This window comes from Mustela nigripes, unplaced genomic scaffold, assembly GCF_022355385.1.
Source record: "Mustela nigripes isolate SB6536 unplaced genomic scaffold, MUSNIG.SB6536 HiC_scaffold_75, whole genome shotgun sequence".
Taxonomy (NCBI): Eukaryota; Metazoa; Chordata; class Mammalia; order Carnivora; family Mustelidae; genus Mustela; species Mustela nigripes.
The window spans coordinates 5,064,301-5,082,867 of record NW_026739490.1 but is presented as its reverse complement, the minus strand read 5'-3'; the positions used below and the strand labels follow the sequence as shown (position 1 = coordinate 5,082,867).

The 18,567-nt window shown below is 48.5% G+C and overlaps 2 protein-coding genes across 3 annotated transcripts in view; one reads left to right on the top strand and one right to left on the bottom strand.

Moving 5' to 3' along the window:
• Positions 1–4,294: 4,294 nt before the first annotated feature.
• Positions 4,295–9,369, bottom strand: PCED1A (PC-esterase domain containing 1A). 2 transcript variants are annotated; one of them, XM_059386542.1, is made up of 8 exons: positions 8,941–9,369; positions 8,486–8,630; positions 7,881–7,960; positions 7,533–7,771; positions 7,282–7,432; positions 6,921–7,167; positions 5,026–5,097; positions 4,295–4,680 (listed from the first exon to the last, which is right to left on the bottom strand). In XM_059386542.1, the coding sequence occupies exons 2-8, from the start codon at positions 8,607–8,609 to the stop codon at positions 4,433–4,435; spliced, it is 1,161 nt and encodes a 386-aa protein (XP_059242525.1). In that variant the 5' UTR covers positions 8,610–8,630; positions 8,941–9,369; the 3' UTR covers positions 4,295–4,432. The 2 variants fall into 2 exon arrangements, with proteins under 2 accessions (XP_059242525.1, XP_059242524.1); XM_059386541.1 differs by having other exon boundaries at positions 5,026–5,301; positions 8,941–9,368.
• Positions 9,370–9,419: 50 nt separating this feature from the next.
• VPS16 (VPS16 core subunit of CORVET and HOPS complexes) overlaps positions 9,420–18,567 on the top strand; it is a 27,389-nt gene continuing 18,241 nt past the window's right edge. Inside the window, exon 1 of the mRNA XM_059386540.1 lies at positions 9,420–9,555. Coding sequence (XP_059242523.1) covers positions 9,503–9,555 — 53 coding nt within the window. The 5' untranslated portion in view covers positions 9,420–9,502. The remainder of the gene's footprint in view (positions 9,556–18,567) is intronic.

Below are 18,567 nucleotides of genomic sequence, written 5' to 3'. Positions count from 1 at the left end.
ATAAGGGAATTTAGCAAAGTAACTAATATATACATGGTCACCATTATGACATAAGATCCATACAAAAAAAAAAAAAATGTGTTTCTCTGGACTAGCAATGAATGATCAGAAATAGAAATTTAAAAAGCAGGATGCTGGGGCGCCTGGGTGGCTCAATGGGTTAAAGCCTCTGCCTTTGGCTCAGGTCATGATCCCAGGGTCCTGGGATCGAGCCCTACATTGGGCTCTCTGCTCAGCGGGGAGCTTCCTTCCCTCCTCTATCTGCCTGCCTAAACTAAAATTGTCTGTTTTTCAAAAGATACTGCTAAGAAAAAGACAAGCCATGGAAGGAAAAAGTACTGGCAAACCATACATCTCTCATAAAGGACTTGGATCCAGGATAGAAAGTTCTCAAAGCCCAATAATAAGTTAAAAAAGGGGAAGGATGGGTGGAAATGAGGAACAAACAATTTGAAAAAAAACTTTACCAAATAAGATAAATAGATCGCCAATAAACACAGGAAAAGACATTCAATTTCATTAGTAATTATGGGAATGCAAAGTAAAATCACACTATTATAATAGCTAATATTAGATAGACTAATACCAAGTGTTGATGAGGATGTGGGAGAACTATATCCCTCACACACTGCTGGCGTGAATATAAAATGGGACAATCACTGTGGAAGAATGTTTGTCAGTTTCTTTAAAAGTTAAACCTACATCTACCGTATGACCCAGCCATTTCATTCTAAGTATGAGAAATGAAAACATGTGTCCCTACACAGATTTGTGCATAAATATTCATAGCAACTTTATTTGCAATAGGCAAAAACTAAAAATAACTCAAATGTCCACCAATGGGTGAACAGATAAACAATGGTACAGCCACGCAAGAGACTACTACTCAGGTGTAAAAAAGAGCGAGCTACTGATACACCTAACAACATGAATTTCCATGTTGATCTGTCTATCCAGCTAATTAGGCTGAGTGAAAGCGATGTTAAAAAAAAAAAAAAAAAAGGGTACCTTTCGAATGGTTCCATGTAAAATTCTGGGAAACGCAAACTGATCCATAGTTACAGAAAGCAAATCAGTATCAGTGGTTCCTTGGTGTTGGAAGTAGGGAGATGTGAGGAGGTTGTGGGTAGAGAACAAGGGAAAGGTTTATGAAGAGGCAGAAAGATAAATTTCATTATCTTGACTGTGATGGTTTCATGAATGTATACGTCTCAACATTTATGAAATTGTAGATTTGAAATAGATGCAGATTGAGTTACATCTCAATAAAGTAGTGTTCTTTGTTTTTTAAGCATAGGTCCACTTTCTTGTAGTCAGAGTTTATCTTTCACCAATTATACATGGTGGAGGTAAACACTAAAATGAACTCAACACACAATCTGTGTAAGGACCTGGACAACACAACAGAAGGCAAGTTATCTACTCCTGCCAGGAAACTTTCAGTTTGGTTAAAATGTTTGGGAAAAAAATTCCAGTGATTTTTCTTCTCAAAACTTTTATTTTCCTTGGAAAATAAAGGCTGATATTACAACTGACATGCTCATACATCTTTTACTACTTTCAGGAATATCTTGGTATGGCAAAAGAAAGGATATTGGAACCAAGATTCCAGGGGCTCCTGGGTGGCTCAGACAGTTGAGTGTCTGACTCTTGATTTTGACTTGGGTCATGATCTCAGGGTCGTGGGATCCAGCCCCATGTTGGGCTCTGCACTCAGCATAGTCTGAGATCCTCTCTCTCCCTCTGCCCCTCCCCCTGCTTGCTCTCCCTCTAAAAAAAATAAATAAATGAAACCTCTAAAAAACAAGATTCCATGAAAAAACACAAACCAAGATTCCATGAACGAGAGGGAGTCTATATAAGATAGTTTTTTTTAAGATTTTATTTATTTATTTGACAGAGATCACAAGTAGGCAGAGAGGCAGACACAGAGAGAGAGGGAGTGGGGAGAGAGAGGAGGAAGCAGGCTCCCTGAAGAACAGAGAGCCCAATGTGGGGCTCGATCCCAGGACCCTGAGATTATGACCTGAACTGAAGGCAGAGGCTTTAACCCACTGAGCCACCCAGGCGCCCCCCACTTTTTTTTTTTTTTAAGATTTTATTTATTTGAGAGAGAGAGTAAGAGAGAGCACGAGCACGGGGAGGGAGAGGGAGAAGGAGCCTCCCCATGGAGCAGGGAGTCCAACACAGGGCTCCATCCCAGTACCCCAGGATCATGACCCAAGCCAAAGGCAGATGCCCCACTGACTGAGCCACCCAGGCACTGCTATGTAAGACTGCCTTATTAAATGATTTGTCAATGGTCAAATACGGGTGGTTTTTGAGAAAATCAAGTTTGAGTTCTGTCATGCTTAACTAGCAAACTGTGTGCTTACATGCTGAGAAAACGAAAATTCTCACCATTTTTACATCTCCAAACAAAGGCCTGACACACTGTAAATGTATGTAATGACCTGTATGTGGCTATTTTTGAAGTTTCTTATTTCCCAGCCGTAACCAAATAAAATCTCTAAGAGAGAAGTCAAGTGCCTTGTACTATAATATGCTTATATGACCCAATGAAAATAAAATACTTTATCTCCGTTCTGCTCTTGTGGTAGATTTCAAGTCTGTGCTGGGAAGCGGAAGGAAAGGTTATGAAACTCCCTGTGGGCAATGGGAGCCACACAGTGAAATGGGCTGGAGATGGGAAGTGCACAGGTAGAATGACGGGGACATGGAGTACAATGAACAGTCTCAAGGTTGCTTACGGAGAGCTCCAGAAGTGGGATGAGGTTTGACGAGAATGGGAAAGACACAGGAAGGATTGATAAGGGAGGGGACAAGGAGTTTTTAGAGAATACGATGACAAGCAATGGACAGGGCTGGGTAAGACTGGGTGAGACCAGGTAACTCGTATTACTTTCTTCTTCTGACCATCAATCCAGGTGGAAAATTTTCTCCAGTGACACTGAGAAACTCCAGAGCCAGAGGTGTGAGAGTGTCCAGACAGAAAAGGGTTTTGAAGAAAGGCAGAAAAGAGTGAACAAGCGGTTGGGCAAACGGAAGCCCAGGAGAGAAGGAATATTTGTTACCAAAAAGAAACAATCTTTTGCAACAGTAAAAATAACAAACCTAATAGATTAACTCCCTAACAAAAGGCTTTTTCTTTCTTTCTTTCTTTTTTTTTTTTTCACATGTTCCCTTACACTTTTTGTCTATACCAAAGAAAACCAAGCTTGTTTGTCTCTTTTGATTCTCAAATACCCTGTCGAGGTTGCTCTCTAAAAGGTTTTATTAATTCACCTCGTCTCTACCAGCCTCCCCAGCACTAGCCGGTTAATTTAACAGCTTCCTTTCATTTGCAATTCATTGATTGCTACCAATGGGCAACACTTTTCTGATGTGCTATTTCACCTCCTCTTGTGTGAGATATGCTATCCTTTGCCAAGGTAAAATTTTAGTAACAAGTACGGAAACTCAATACAAGGAGTCTGCGTCCCTCTCTTCCCTCCGATTCTACTTCAGGATGATTTAGTGGTTCTCCACATTACCCTATTTTTCTGCCCCACACTGCCCTCGGCCTATTGATCCCTCCTCCCTCAATGTCACCATCTGGCCCACACTTTACCCCTGATGCTTAGTAGTATCACAAACCTAGAGTCAATACCACTTGTCAAAGCTGAAACCCTATACTCTTTTAACTTCCTTACAGAGTTTGGCACAGCCTCCTACCCCCTGCCCCATCTTGGACTTCTCCCTCAGCCCCCCTCTACTCCCATCCCCCCACAAACAAAGAGGTTGGTCTGTGTTGCGTTTGCTACCATTGCACATTATATCTATTAAATAGTGGATTTCTAATCAGTCTTCCACTTGAGTTTGGAAGCTTGTTCAGTCCCACCCACTTAACGAGGGCCCACCATGTGCCGAGAGTTGTGCAGATAACTAAGGTATGCGTGCATGTCCAGAAACAGATGAATGTTGAATGTATACGTGAATGCATAAGACTGGGAAATAGAGGTGAGAACTAGCCAGATCCAAAATTCCAAATAAAATACAGTTTGAGCTCAGCCCTAGCTATTTTTCAATCCCAACGAGCAGCAGCCAACAAGCGACCCCCCCAGGATCTTTAGGCACACTCCTGTGTTCTGGTAAGAGTGGGAATGAGTGTGTGAGATAGCAGGAAGGACACGTTCAGTGACTTTTAAATAGTGTGAGGTGAAAAGCCAAGACTGGAGAAGGCCCAGAGGCAGCTCCCCAACACTTCAGATCATGGTTTGGGAAACCCATCCCCTCATACAGGAAGATGCCACTCTGTTCTTCCATGCTTTTATTAGTGACAGCAATGGACAAGAACAATGCCAGGCATAACAGACACCCTGACCCAGCACTGGGGATGGCAAGCAGACCCTGTAGGGCCATTGGCATATCCAGCCCCAGTCCAAGATCCAGTCTACCCAGGCCATGTCCCCGAATGGGCAGGAGGCTGTCTGTCCAGTTTATTTGTGTGGATCAGTCTGTCTGAGTGTCTGAGCCGCTGCCTGCAGGGCCCCCCCATCCTCGGCACGTGATAGGGGCTGCTGGGAGCACAGCGTGGCATCCCCCGGTGGACCACTGGGCCCCGGTGCTGACCATGGGGGACAGGGCCAGGGACTGGAGGTGGCAGGGGGCCAGGCACAAAGTTCACTCCAGGGCCACATCCTACAAAAGAACCAGCCATTATCAGAGAGTGGGCTCTGACCAAGTGAGCCCAGCTCTGCCTCCGAGCAGCTTTAGTCCTCCAGGGTGAGCTTCTCTGGGCTTCAGTTTCCCCATCTACAAAATGGCAACACCACTTCCCCTTCCACTGAACCAGCAGACTGTGACAATCAATGGTTGATTAATGAGTCTACAGATGCTGTAGATCCAGCAGTGACTGGACCCAATCCTGGGGGCACAAGGAGCTACCGAACTCCTCTCAGTCCACCTGGGGATGGGAGGCTAGGTGGGGGAAGGTGCACAGGGAGGCTGGGAGAGGTGGAAAGGGAGGTCTGTGGAGGCACCTACCTAAGTGGGATGACATCGAGAAGTCTTCTGTTGAATTATAATTGAAGAATTCGTGGGGTGGGAAGGGCTGGCCTGGGAAAAAAGGGGTGTCCTGGGGCAGGGGTGGAAACAAGGGAGGTGGCGAGGGCTGAGGAATGGAGTAGGGGAAAGGCATGGGAGGGGGCAGGGGAGAGGGTTGGGGTGGGGGCAAGGCCAGTTGCTCCCCGAAGTCTGGGGGCTGCCCATGGCTCCCCTGGAACAGATGATCCGGCTCTGGCCAGTCCTCAGTCCACGGGTCTAAGAACGGGATGGTTGTTTGTTTTAGGCCTGAGAGCCAGGCTGCCCAGAATTCTGGTTGTCCGCACTCTTAAACCTCTTTCCTCCTCTTGGAGAATAGGGCCACCAGGACGGGGCACCCTCTGCTTCCTACCCTGTCTTCCTCACACTGTCTCATTGCAGGCTAAGCCCAGTGTATGTTCCTTCTTCTTTGCCTTTCTCAGAGTCATAGATCTGCTTTTGTTCTAACCTTATGCTCCCCTCTAGAGCCTTCTCTTTTTGTATGCTTGGTTCCTGTATCTGTAGCTTTTTCTTCTCCCAGCTCCTCCCCACAGACCAAAAAATGAGCCTTCTAAGAAGTCTTTTCTCTGGACAACATGAGACCCTGTCCCTCTCTTCTCCCAGCAGTCCTGTGCCTTCCAAACTTCCACACGGAGTGTTCTGCCCAGTTCCCATTCTCTCATCAACCGCTCCCGCCTCTAAACCCTGCTTCACTCCTTCAGCACTTTTCTGACTAAATGTAACCACTTCCTCTCTTCCTGCCAGTCATACTAAATGACTAAGAGCCCCTGTCCTCCCTGATAGTGTCTCTGCCCTCAGGTCCTTTTGTTTACAACATCAGCCCCTCTTCCCTTCCAACTCCACAGCATGGCCCTGCTTCTGCTCTCTCCTTCACAGTTGACTCTGAGACCCACAGCCCCACATTTCCAGAGCACGTCAGAGGTCTGCCTGGACCAAACTCACCAATCACATCTTCCCACCCAACTCTTCCTTTTCACCTCCCTACTTCTGGAGCTTCAAACTGGATTCAGAAGACCTAAGCCACCACGAACTAGCCTTACAAGCATTAGGGCATCCCTCTCTTTGCTGGGGATAACAAGGAAACTGAGCCATTATATAATCAAAGTTCTAATCCACCTCCCCAAGGATCCAACGCCTGGCTACCAAGTCCCAGATTACCTCCGTGACATTCCTGGCTTCTCTGTGCCCTCACTTGCTCTAGTGCTGCTGTAACAGCCTTCTAACATGACTCGTACCCCCAACTCAACAAACTCTATCCTGCACATACTATGGACACAGCAACTGTACCAGACCCCAAGGCCAAAAGGAACGAGCTGGCAACAAGGTAGGAACCTTGCCCTTTGAGGACATGATCCAGGGGGAAAGCACACATGCAAACAGCCACCACACTCCTTTTGCGAGCGGGCAGGAACTGAGAGGCTTGACAGCACCATGTGAGGGGCTTCTTTGCTTCTGTAACATTGCATGATTGCCCTTCTTCCATTTCCGTCTTTCTACCCCCAGCCCCCATGCCTAGCTAGAAGTCCCCCCATTTCTTTCCTATTCATCTGTGGGATAGGAGTCTTTTGACATGCTGCCTTATGTGCTCAAAGCTTATATATACTCACTCATGTGCAGAGATGACTATATGCTAGCCCACACAGAACCAGAACTTGGATCAAAACGCTGTTCCTGTGATCTCACCCTCCCCAGGGGATGAGAAAGGTGCACTCGGGAGCCACAACAGACTTTTGAGAGGCCTCTACTCCCTGAGTACCTCTGTCCTATTCTGGGTCTGAGCCCTATACTCTAAGAAACCCCTCTGCATCATTCTCCTACCCACTTGTGGCAGGGCTCACCAGAGGGATAGTCACGCTTGGGCAGCTCCACACCCCAGGCGTCGGCCACGTGGGTCAGAAGCAAGTGTGAGAGGTGGCGGTGAGCGTGTTGGTCCCAGTGGACACCGTCCCGGTGACGGTGCTGTACCGCATGCCGAAAATGGAAGTGGAGGTCGAGGACATCAAAGCAGTGGTCCCCTGCCAGTGTTGCGCTGTAGAAGTTCCCTTCAACCACATCCCTCCGCAGAGACCCCGCCAGGGGCTGGAGCTGAGTAAGAAAGTGCAGCATCTAAGAGCTGCACAATGAAGCAGGGTCGGGAGGGAAGGACCTCTTATCTAACAGCTGCCTCCTCCCCCATCCTGAAGGGCCTCCGTCACTTGCCTCTGGCAGAAGGAAACCCCCAGTGACACGCTCCCCCAAGGGCATGGCCATGTTCCACACCAGCAGGCACGAGTCTGGCAACACCTGGTCCATGCGCACAAACACCCGCTCCAGGTTCTCCCGGTAGCTCTCCATTGAGCAGCGGCCATACCTGTCAGACAGCACATAGGGTGGGCAAGAGCACAGGGTGGACAGCCTCTGAGCTGTACCTCCACCCCCCAACCACTATTTCCCTCTCCCGCTGCCCCAACCTGGAGAGATCCCAGAGGCAGGAGTTGATGATCACCAGGTCCGGGGCAGGCCCATAGGTCAGTTCCTCCAGGACGCCCTCGAGGTACTCGGAGTAAACGCGGGTGAGGAAGTAGAAGCGCACAAGGTGGTGGCCAGAACCCGAGCAGAACTGGCGAACCTCCCGGTACTGCGTTCCATTGTGTAGCTCGCCCAGCTGACCCCCAGCCACCAGCTGGTCCTGTTCAAAGCTCAGCTCCCCCTGCCCACCCCCGGCCCCCAGATGGTCAGACCCATGCTAGGGAGGAAGGCCCTGCCAGGCCAGGGTCTGTGCCCACCCACCACTGGCATGGCTACCAAGCTTCCCTCACCTTGGCTTTCAGCTGGGCAGCTGTGAGCAGTGAGTCCCTCTGGAGCAAGAGCACCAGGTCTTTGTACACAGCCCGCTGGACTACAGGGAGACAGAGATCCTAAAGCTAAGACAAGCTTCATCCCACCCTAGCTCCTCCTAAATCCAGGCCTTCCATCTTCCCAAGGATGGGGCTGCCCAACACCACCACTGTGGAGTTCATTACAAAGGCAGGAGAAAAGTTGACGTTAAAAAAATCCTGGTACCACCTCTGCCTTCACGGGATACACTACCCCCAACTTAGTACACAGTGGCCCCAGATCACCAGGCGGAAGTCAGCTGGCCAAGTCACCCAGAAAACAGACAACACAATCCACTGCTCCCATGAAGGAAAGTATGGGAGACTGTCAGGGTGAAAAATGCTGAGCAAGGATGGGGTAAAAAATGTGTCGGACTACATCGATCAGGACACCTGTGGAAGGTGCATAGGGAAATCAAAGACGGAAAACCCCCTGGACTGGAACAGACTCGGGGTCAGAAAGGTTTGGGTGCGAGACAAAGGGTCCAGTCATCGAAAACAGACTGAAGGTCCGGGGCTGGGTAGTGTGAACCTAGAGGGGCACTCACTTGAGTCCCCCAAGATGACCACGAACTTGTTGTGTAGCAGCTGCTGGACTTCCGAGGCCTGGAAGTGGACCATGGCGCTTCGCAGGGGGAGGCGCGGCTCCTCGTTCTCCAGACAGAAGACCATGCCTCCGCGGCTAATGATGGGCTGCGGGGAGAGGCCACTAAGCCGCGCGCGGGCGGGGACTCAGGACAGGTCGGCCCCAGGGCCCGCCCCGGGATAAATGAGACCTGCGCCGGCCCCTCCCCGGCTGCTCAGGGCTACCGAGACGAGGTAGCGGCGGCAGAGTGGGACCCGTGGTGGCGTCTTGCCTCAGTCCCACCTGGCACCGGAGGCAGGGGGTCGCCAGCCCGCGGGCCACCAGGGCACCGAAGCTCTTCCCGCGCGGCGCCGCCCTGCGCCCCGCCACGTGCCCGCCACCGCCCCGCGCATGCGCGCGCCCGCTAGCGCCAATTACCCAGTCCCGGGGCGCCGCACCGTTCACCCACGCCCGGGGCAGGGCCGCGCACTGCGCGCCTTGCCCTCTGAGGGCCCCAGGCCTAGCCTCATGTTCCTCCGCCCCGGGACGCCAGTCGGTTCTGCACAGCCCGCGCCCGGCAGAACCCGTGCGTCCCGGTTAGCCGTCGGCGCGCAGCCCGGCGCCCAGCGCTCTCCATGCGTGCGTCGCGGCGGCCCCGACGGCGCCTCGGGCCTTGGCGCCCCGGGCGGCGACGCTCACAGCAGCCACTTCCGGTCACCCATGTCCCGCCCTGCGCGACCCCCGGCGCCCGAGGGGACAGGAAGGCGGCGAGGTGGACCGCGACGGAGGGTGGGAGCCAGGGCCGAGCCCACCCGGGCGGCCACGAGGCCCGGGTGTGGGCGGGGGCGCGGCGGCGGCCGAATGTAGCTGCCCACACTGGTGATGGCCGTGGCGGCAGCCTCGCCACGTGACCCGGACGGGCGGAAGCGGAAGTGCCGGTCCGGAGCCCGTGCTAGGCGGGTGTCCCCTCGGCGCTTCCCAGCCACCACCTGCACCAGCCATGGACTGCTACACGGCAAACTGGAACCCGCTTGGGGACTCTGCCTTTTACCGGTGAGCCGCCCCGCCCTCCTGCCCACCGCCCGGCATACCCCGCTCGCCCGCTGGCTTGAGTCTTCGGGCGGAGCCGGCAGCGCGCGCCCTCGTCACTGTGGTCGCTGGGGTCCGTCCCTCGCGGGCTCCCCCGCAGCGTCTACCGCTGAACGCACAGCCGCCTAATGGCCTGGGGGCCGGGCCTTCCCCAGCTCCAGGAAGGAAACTGAGGCAGTCACATCACGGTCACACGAGTAGGGGCAGAGAGAGCCCAAAGCTGAAGCTGAGATCTGTCAGCCTCCGGAAGGATGCTCAGATCACGTTTGAGGGAGACGGCCTGTGGGTGACAGCGAGTGTCCAGTCTCCTGTGGGGAAGTGCTGCCAAAGTTAGACTACAGTGGCGCTCCGCGGGAGGCGGGATCGCACGGCGGGCGGGGTAACAGCAAACTGGGAGAGAGGGGCGAATCCAGGGGTAGGGCCTGTGAGGACGCTTAGCTTGGGGTAACCCTCTCACGGGAGTCGTAGAGTCCTAAACTATATATATATATATATATATATATATATCCTAAACTATATATACACACACACACATTTATTTATTTGACAGAGAGAGAGAGGAAGAGAGGGAACACAAGCAGGGGGAGTGGAAGAGGGAGAAGCAGGCCTCTCGCTAAGCAGGAAACTCGATGCGGGGCTCTATCCTAGGACCCTGGAACCATAACCTGAGCCAAAGGCAGAAGCTCAACGGCTGAGCCACCCAGGGGCCCCGAGCCCCAAACTATTGATGTGAAGTGTAAACCGATCACATTATTACCCTGATAGGTAATAATAGGACTTTTCAGCGGCGCCACTTTTTTGTGGGGTAAAATACAAACTCCTTTTGGAACATCTGTAAGTCAGTCTCTGTTTATCTCCAGCGCCGTCTGCCCCTCTCCTACCCAAGTCTTGTATTCCAGTTGCACAGAATTACAGAACCCCAATACACCACGATGTTTCATGGCTTTCCATGTTTGCATCCAGCCTGCAGTTACTTCTCTGGGTACTGCCATTGGTCTTTTTATCTCACTGGAAAATTTTTGCTCATCTTTCAGGGCTTAGCTCAAGGGTTCTTTCTGAAACCTTCCCTGATCCAGTCCCAGTAGAGTCAGCTGACTTTCCTTTAGGTCTCTCTGGCCGGTGTTGCTGTCTGTTATGGAAGGCGCAGTAGGGCAATATTTGCATGTGGTTTCTTTTGCTAAACTAAGTTCCTTGAGGGCCAACATTCTGTTTATCTCTGTCCAGTGCTCATAGAACAGTGCCTGTTATATAGTACTTGCCCAATAAAGTTTTAAAAATACTTTAGTGATTTCAACTAAAGGTCATGAAGATACTGTGTTGGGGTCATATTTCAACACAAAGTACTCTTGTGTTAGTGAAACTGTATGGCGATTTTTAGAGATCCTTTGCATTTGTTGTTTATTTGTAATTCTTCTGTCTTATAAATGTGCCTATGAAATATGCAATATGAAAATGCAGAAATTTAATTTAAAAAGCAGTAAAGTCAGTAGGAAATAACAATGATTTCAACTGTTTTTGCAGAGAAGGTATATCAGACAAAAGTAGCCACGTAACTTAGTGTTTCGCACATCATACACTTTAAAAAATATTAACTCGTATTATTTTGGAAAATACATGTGACCACACAGGTTTGTTAAATCAGAGAATGCTGAAGACAATGACCTCATTACCACAGAGCTCCTCTTTATCACATGCAGTCTTAGCTTTATTGGTATACCAGGAAAGATTTAAATGAGTGTAAGTGTGGAATGCCTGCTGTAGACATGACCTGTCTGGGTAGCCTCCCCTTACCTGTGCTGTGCTGCCAGAAAGAGTAGAAGTCTAAGCCTTGCTCTGGAGGATATATGACTTTTGCTGACAGAGGGACTGTGTACTAGACACTATGTTAAGTATTTTATATGTATTAACTTGTTTGTTTCAAGACCCTATGAGGTATGTGTCATTAGCTCCATCTTCCTGAGGCACAGAGAGGTTAGGTGGCCAGGTCACCAGGTAAGTGGTGGAGCCAGGCTTTGAATCCGTTGTTCTTCTAGAACCTGTGTTAAAGCAGAGAGGTTTTGGTTTTGGTTGTTGTTGTTGTTGTAAATCGGGAAACATACAGCATATTCTAACTTCACCAGAGTGGAAATATTTTAAATGCAACTATTTAGTTTTATTCATATTTGTTCATAGCTTTATGGCAGGGCATGTTCCAATAAGTGAATGAATGACTGATGTAAGTATTGCATTTTGAGTCCTGTCTGCAGGTCAAGATTCTTTTGTGATGTAAGTAATGTTCTGGAAAGCTCACTGAATTTGGGAAGGGAATGAGAGGGAATGGTTACTAGTTTTTATAGGAATCCAGAATTTAAGCCATTTTTATCTTAAAACCCAACCTTGGATTAATCCTGTTAGTTAATTTTGCCCAACCCTGAGTGTATATCAACCAATAAAAAGACATGGACTCTGTCTGCTCTCATAGAGCTTACAGCCAGCAGGAGACACAGTTGATAACCATTAATGACTTAGTATTTATTTAATCATAATCAGTGTAAAGGAGAGATATAAGGTCCTAAGAGAGTATATATAGTACACTGGGAGGTTAGAGGTAAGAAGACTTAATGAAAGAAACAATAATACCCTATCCAGGGAATGAGTAAATGGAGGTGCAGGGAGTGTGATGAAAGAAGCATATACAAAGGTCCTGAGGCAGGAAAGACAAGGACACTCTCAATCTTCTAAACAGAGCCAGTGTGTTTGGATTGCCGGGAGTGTATGTGTGTAAATAAGACCGTTTTGGAAGGAGCAAGCAAATATGGACACAAGGGTGGAATATGCCTGAGAGAAGTTGATGGTGGAGAGCACTGGGGCAGAGATGTTGGAAATAGAAAGGGATGCATCAGAGAAGTATTTAGGGGACAAAATTAAAGGAAATTGTGATGGGTTGCACTGGGTAGAAAGGAGTAGAGCAAGAAATTGAGGATGACTGGGCTTTTGGCTTAAGACAAAAAAGGAAGAGTGAGTGTTGGGGGAAAGGTTTACCTTGGTTTTGGACACATTGCTTCAGGTACTTTAGTAGAAACATCCCTCACTGTAAGAGAAAGGAGACAAGATACATTATGTACTCCTGAAACTCTTCTTAGAAGAGAGGTTGACTATTTTAGTAGGGATTTTTTTTGGGGGGGGGAGTAACATATAAACACAAACTTTTTTTTTTTTTTTAAAGATTTTATTTATTTATTTGACAGAGAGAGATCACAAGCAGGCAGAGAGGCAGGCAGAGAGAGAGGAGGAAGCAGGCTCCCTGCTGAGCAGAGAGCTCGATGCGGGCCTCAATCCCAGGACCCTGGGATCATGACCCGAGCCGAAGGCAGCGGCCTAACCCACTGAGCCACCCAGGCGCCCTAAACACAAACTTTTTAAAAGATTTTATTTTTAGGGCACCTGGGTGGCTTAGTGGCTTAAATCCTCTGCCTTCAGCTCAGGTCATAATCCCAGGGTCCTGGGATCAAGTCCCGCATCGGGCTCTGCTTTCTTTCCTCTCTCTCTGCCTGCCTCTCTGCCTACTTGTGATCTCTGTCCGTCAAATAAATAAATAAAATCTTTAAAAAATTTTTTAAAAACCTTAAATTATACCCAACGTGGGGCTCAAACTTAAACTCCCAAAAGCAAGAATCACGTGTTCTACTGACTGAGCCAGCCAGGTGTCCCTAAACGTGAACATTTAAAAAAACTGTGGTTAGGCGTCCCTGGGTGCCTCAGTCGGTTGGTCATCCGACTCTTGGTTTCAGCTTGGGTCATGATCTCAGATCGAGCCCCACGTCAGGCTCCCTGCTCACTGGGGAGTCTGCGTTCAATTCTCTCTCTCTGTCTCCCTCCCTCCCTCTATTCCTCCCCCTCAAAATAAAACATAAAAATAAGCTTTTAAAAAATTGTCGTTAAATATAATAACATAAAATTCACTACCTTAACCATTCTAAAGGATAGTCCAGGAGTGTTAAGTATATTCATGTTGTGCAGTGAAATCTCCAGAACTTTCTCATCTTGCAAAATTGAAACTCTATATCCATGAGATAATAACTCCCCATGTTCCCCCTCCCCCAGCCCTGGTAGCGGCCATTCTGTTTTCCTTTTCTATGAATTTGACTACTGTAGATAGTTCATATAAGTGAAAGTGTGGAAGTGGAAGTGGAAAGTATTTGCCTCTTTGTGACTGGTTTATTTCACTTAGCATACTTTCCTGTCCTCAAGGCTTATTCATATGATAGCCTGTGTCAATTTCATTCCTTCTTATGGCTGAATAATATTCTCTTGTACATGTATAACATTTTATTTATGCAGTCATTCATCAATGGATACTTGGGTTACTTCTATCTCATGGCTAGTATGAATGCTGCTATGAACATGGGTGTACAAATGTCCCTTTGAGACTATTTTCAGTTCTTTTGGATATATAACCTGAATAGACTTGCTGGATCACAGGTTATTCTGTGTTTATTTATTTGAAGAACTATCAGACTCTTTTTTCCATGGCAAGCACACCATTTCAAATTCCAGCAACAGGGCGCCTGGGTGACTCAGTGGGTTGGGCCTCTGCCTTCGGCTCAGGTCATGATCCCAGGGTCCTGGGATTGAACCCCGCATCAGGCTCTCTGCTCAGCAGGGAGCCTGCTTCCCCCCTCTTTCTCTGCCTGCCTCTCTGCCTACTTGTAATCTCTGTCAAATAAATAAATAAAATCTTTATAAATAAATAAAGAAATACTATGGGGGTGCCTGGTTCCCTTAACTGGTGGAGCGTGCAACTATTGATCTCAGGATTGTGAGTTTGAGCCCCATGCCGGGTGTGGACATTACTTAAAAATAAAATCTTAAGGGATGCCTGGGTGGCTCAGTTGGTTAAGCAGCTGCCTTCTGCTCAGGTCATGATCCCAGCGTCCTGGGATCGAGTCCCACATCGGGCTCCTTGCTTGGCCGGGAGCCTGCTGCCACTCTGTCTGCCTGTGCTCGCTTGCGCATGCTCTCTCTCTCTCTCTGGCAAATAAATAAAATCTTTGGAAAAAATAAAAAATTAAAAAAATAAAATCTTAAAAAAAATACTACACTGAAAAGAAATTTTAAAAAATAAATAAAAAATTTTTAAAAAGTACTATTAAAGAGCTCCTGTACATTGTTGCTGGAATTTTTCTCTGCCTACTTGTGATCTCTCTCTCTCCTTGTCAAATAAATAAATAAAATCTTAAAAAAAGATCCTTAAAAAAAAATTCCAGTGACAATGTGCAGGAGCTCTTTAGTAGTATTTTTTTAAATTTTTATTTATTTTTTTAGATTTCTTTTCAGTGTTTTTTTTTTTTTTTTTTTTTAAGATTTTATTTATTTGAGGGACGCCTAGGTGGCGAGCAGAGAGCCCAATGCGGGGCTTGATCCCAGGATGCTGGGATCATGACCTGAGCCAAAAGCAGAGGCTTTAACCCACTGAGCCACCCAGGCGCCCCAGTGTAGTATTTTTTTTTTTTTAAGATTTTATTTTTAAGTAATGTCCACACCCAGAATGGGGCTCAAACTCACAACCCTGAGATCAGTAGTTGCACGCTCCACCAGTTAAGTGAGCCAGGCGCCCCCATAGTATTTCTTTATTTATTTATAAAGACTTTATTTATTTATTTGACAGAGATCACAAGTAGGCAGAGAGGCAGGCAGAGAGAGAGAGGGGGGAAGCAGGCTCCCTGCTGAGCAGAGAGCTTGATGTAGGGCTCCATCTGAAGACCCTGGGATCATGACCTGAGCCGAAGGTAGAGGCTTAACCCACTGAGCCACCCAGGTGCCCCATAGAGTATTTATTTTTGAGGCAAATTGGAGTCAAAGGATTTCAGGGGTGCTGATGAACTCTCTTGGGCTTTAGGATTTGGAATAGATTATTCCCCAAGGCTAGACCTGATGTGCCTCTTCCACCCCAGTGGTCCAGTAGTCCAGCTTAGACCCTGGAGGCAAAGGCTGGAGATCACCTATTTTCACTCAAGGGCTCTGCTTGCGCTGCAGCAGAACGTACTTTTCCAGAAGTTCAGCTCCACAGCCACAGGGATTTCTTCAGTGTCTGAAGGGAGGGATGGAGAGGGGAGGGGCTAGAACCGAGACTACGAGGACTGCTAGGTTTAGTGATTTCCTGGTATTGGAATCCAGGGTCCGTTTACTGCTGCTGAGATTTCCACTTCCAGGAACTGGGAGTAGAGGAGGAAACTGTGACTGGTCTTCCTCATTGAACGTATGGCTGTCCTTACAAGAGTCCCTACCCCTAGGCTCTTCTGAGAGGCCACCCTCCCTGTTGCCCTCCACTCTGCCTCTGCAGACCCAGTGCCACCCTTTAGGCACAGCCTGAGTCACCCAACTGTCCCTGAGAAGCTTTCTTTACCTCCAAGACCTGGAGAGGTAGTCCGTGTTTTGTTGCTCTTCACTACTTCTGGCCCCCTTGGGAGGGGCTCTGCCTCCTTCCCAGCCAGGTCTGTGTTGCTGCCATCCTCCTGAACCACATCTCTGGCCAACTGTTGGGACAGCCTCCTGTGCATCCCTGCTCTTTCCAGAGTGATTTAAGGGCCCACCTGGCTTCAGGGTTCCTTGAGCTCTACTCGAGTGATTTTATCTACATCAGCCACCCTCCACCCGGCGCCTGTGCTCTGCCAGAATTGCTTTGCCTCGGAAGCATTCAATTCAGGCAGCCCCCATCCGACCGTAGGCTCCTGTCCTCACTGGTACTCTGATACCTCCTGATCCACCTGTCCTTGGACCTCACCGGGATCCCCATCCCTGGAACCCTTTGTTCTCTTCGTATGTACGAGCAGAGCCCCCTTCTATAAATGTGTCCCTCCCTGTCCAGCTTGGAGTACAGCTGCAGTCAGTCATTTCAGTTTCTTGTCTTTTCCTTGACAACCTTGTTCCTTTGTCCTTCGGTTACTCCTGCCTGAGACAGAGCCACCTCCCAGTGTGCCAGCCACTCACCATCTCCACCTGTGCTTAGGCTGCTGCTCACTGCTGCCGGGCAGCCCACACACAGGTAGTTGGGACGACAGCAACTCAATGCCCCCCAGCCTCAGCTGGGCCCTCTTAGTCTTTTTTGGGGGGGTTCAGCCTACACTTACCGCAAGGGCTCTGCTTTTCCTTTTAAAAGATTACACAAAGAAACAATGAAGTTAACTTGGAAATACTGAAAATCATAGTCTCCTTGGCCCCTTCTCTCAACAGCTGACTTTGCCTCGTGCTTCTGAGAGAACTGGAAGTCTGCATAGAAGGGCCTAGGCTTCCCGCTACCAAACCTGACCCAGTGAGGAGCTGTGCCTCTGTCCCCCTGTCCTCCCAGAAACCATGTGCCATCTACCCACACGCTTCCTCAGTCACAGTGTTTCTCCAGCTGTTGTCCAGGACCCCTTGCTCAGAATCACCTGAGATGCTGGCTATGCAAAGCTTCCATGGTCAGACATACTCCCTTATCTCTGGGATGGGTCCTAGAAATTTGATCTGTATCTCCCTGTCCTAACAAAAAATAAACTCCCCCATTCCACAGGTCCCTCCTTGTCACTGCATCCTTTTCTGCCCATTCCAGCCAACGGTCGATAGACCACCATCTGCATTTCCTTCTGTTTTCTCTCTTCCTACTAATCATTCACTCTGGTCCGAGCACCTTGTTCTTAGTGACATTCTGTCACTTGAGTGGACAGATCTCAGGCCTCATCTGAACTTCATTCCCTGGAACACTGGAGAATCGTAAGTGCTCACTTCTTTCTTGGGAATTGAATTTAACCTTTTACTAGGGACATCTTCAGGCATACAAAAAGTACAGCATCACCACCTGGGCTTAAAAATTGTTGTTGTGGGGCGCCTGGGTGGCTCAGTGGGTTAAGCCGCTGCCTTCTGCTCAGGTCATGATCTCAGGGTCCTGGTTTCGAGTCCCGCATCGGGCTCTCTGCTCAGCAGGGAGCCTGCTTCCTCCTCTCTCTCTCTGCCTGCCTCTCTGCCTACTTGTGATCTCTCTCTGTCAAATAAATAAATAAAATCTTTAAAAAAAAAAAAATTGTTGTTGTGTTGCAGTGTTTGCTTCAGTACTTTGGAGGTTAAAATATTTTATTAAGAAAAAGTTCAAATGGGGGCACCTGAGTGGCTCACTGGGTTAGAGCCTCTGCCTTCGGCTCAGGTCATGATCCGGGGGTCTTGGGATTGAGCCCCAGGGTCTTGGGATCAAGCCCCGCATCGGGCTTTCTGCTCAGTGGGGCGCCTGATTCCTCCTCCCCTCTGCCAGCCTCTCTGCCTACATGTGATCTCTGTCAAATAAATAAAATCTCTAAAAGAAATGTTAAACAGAGTAATTTAGCGGACACCCATGTACTTCTTCCTGAACTGCACTAAAGATCAATACTGTCATTTTCTTTTCATCTTTCCCTTCCCCCTCTCAGACACTTTTGGGACTATCTAAAGCCAACTCCAAATACATCTTTTTATTTATTTATTTTTTTCAGATACATCTTTTTAATCAAATACTTTTTCTCTTGTATTTCTTTTTTTCTTTCTTTCTTTTTTTGTTTTTTTAAAGATTTAATTGGGAGAGAGAGAGAGAGAGCTGCAGGGCATGGGGGGTAGCAAGGGGGCAGAGGGGACGGGAGAGAGAGAAGCAGACTCTGCACTGAGTGTGATGTGGGGCTGATCCCAAGACCCTCAGATCATGACCTGAGTTGAAACCAAGAGTCTGATGCTCAACTGAGCCACCAAGGCACCCCTTATGATTTATATTAAAGTAAATTTGCAGGGGCACCTGGCTGGCTTAGTCGGTAGAGCATGCAACTCTTGATTTTAGGATTATAAGTTAGAGCCCCATGTTGGGTGTGGAGATTACTTAAAAATAAAGTCTTTTAAAAAATTAAATTACAGGGCGCCTGGGTGGCTCAGTGGTTAGGCCGCTGCCTTCGGCTCAGGTCATGATCTCAGGGTCCTGGGATCGAGTCCCACATCGGGCTC

Bases quoted from the DNA above. Each gene is read 5' to 3' on its own strand.
- PCED1A (XM_059386541.1), bottom strand. From the start codon at position 8,609: ATGGTCTTCTGTCTGGAGAACGAGGAGCCGCGCCTCCCCCTGCGAAGC. The intron at 7,433-7,532 runs GTTGGGGCAGCG...GCTGTCTGACAG, and splicing joins TGCCTCTGGGATCTCTCCAG to GTATGGCCGCTGCTCAATGG. The intron at 7,168-7,281 runs GCAAGTGACGGA...TTTCTTACTCAG, and splicing joins GGGGTTTCCTTCTGCCAGAG to CTCCAGCCCCTGGCGGGGTC.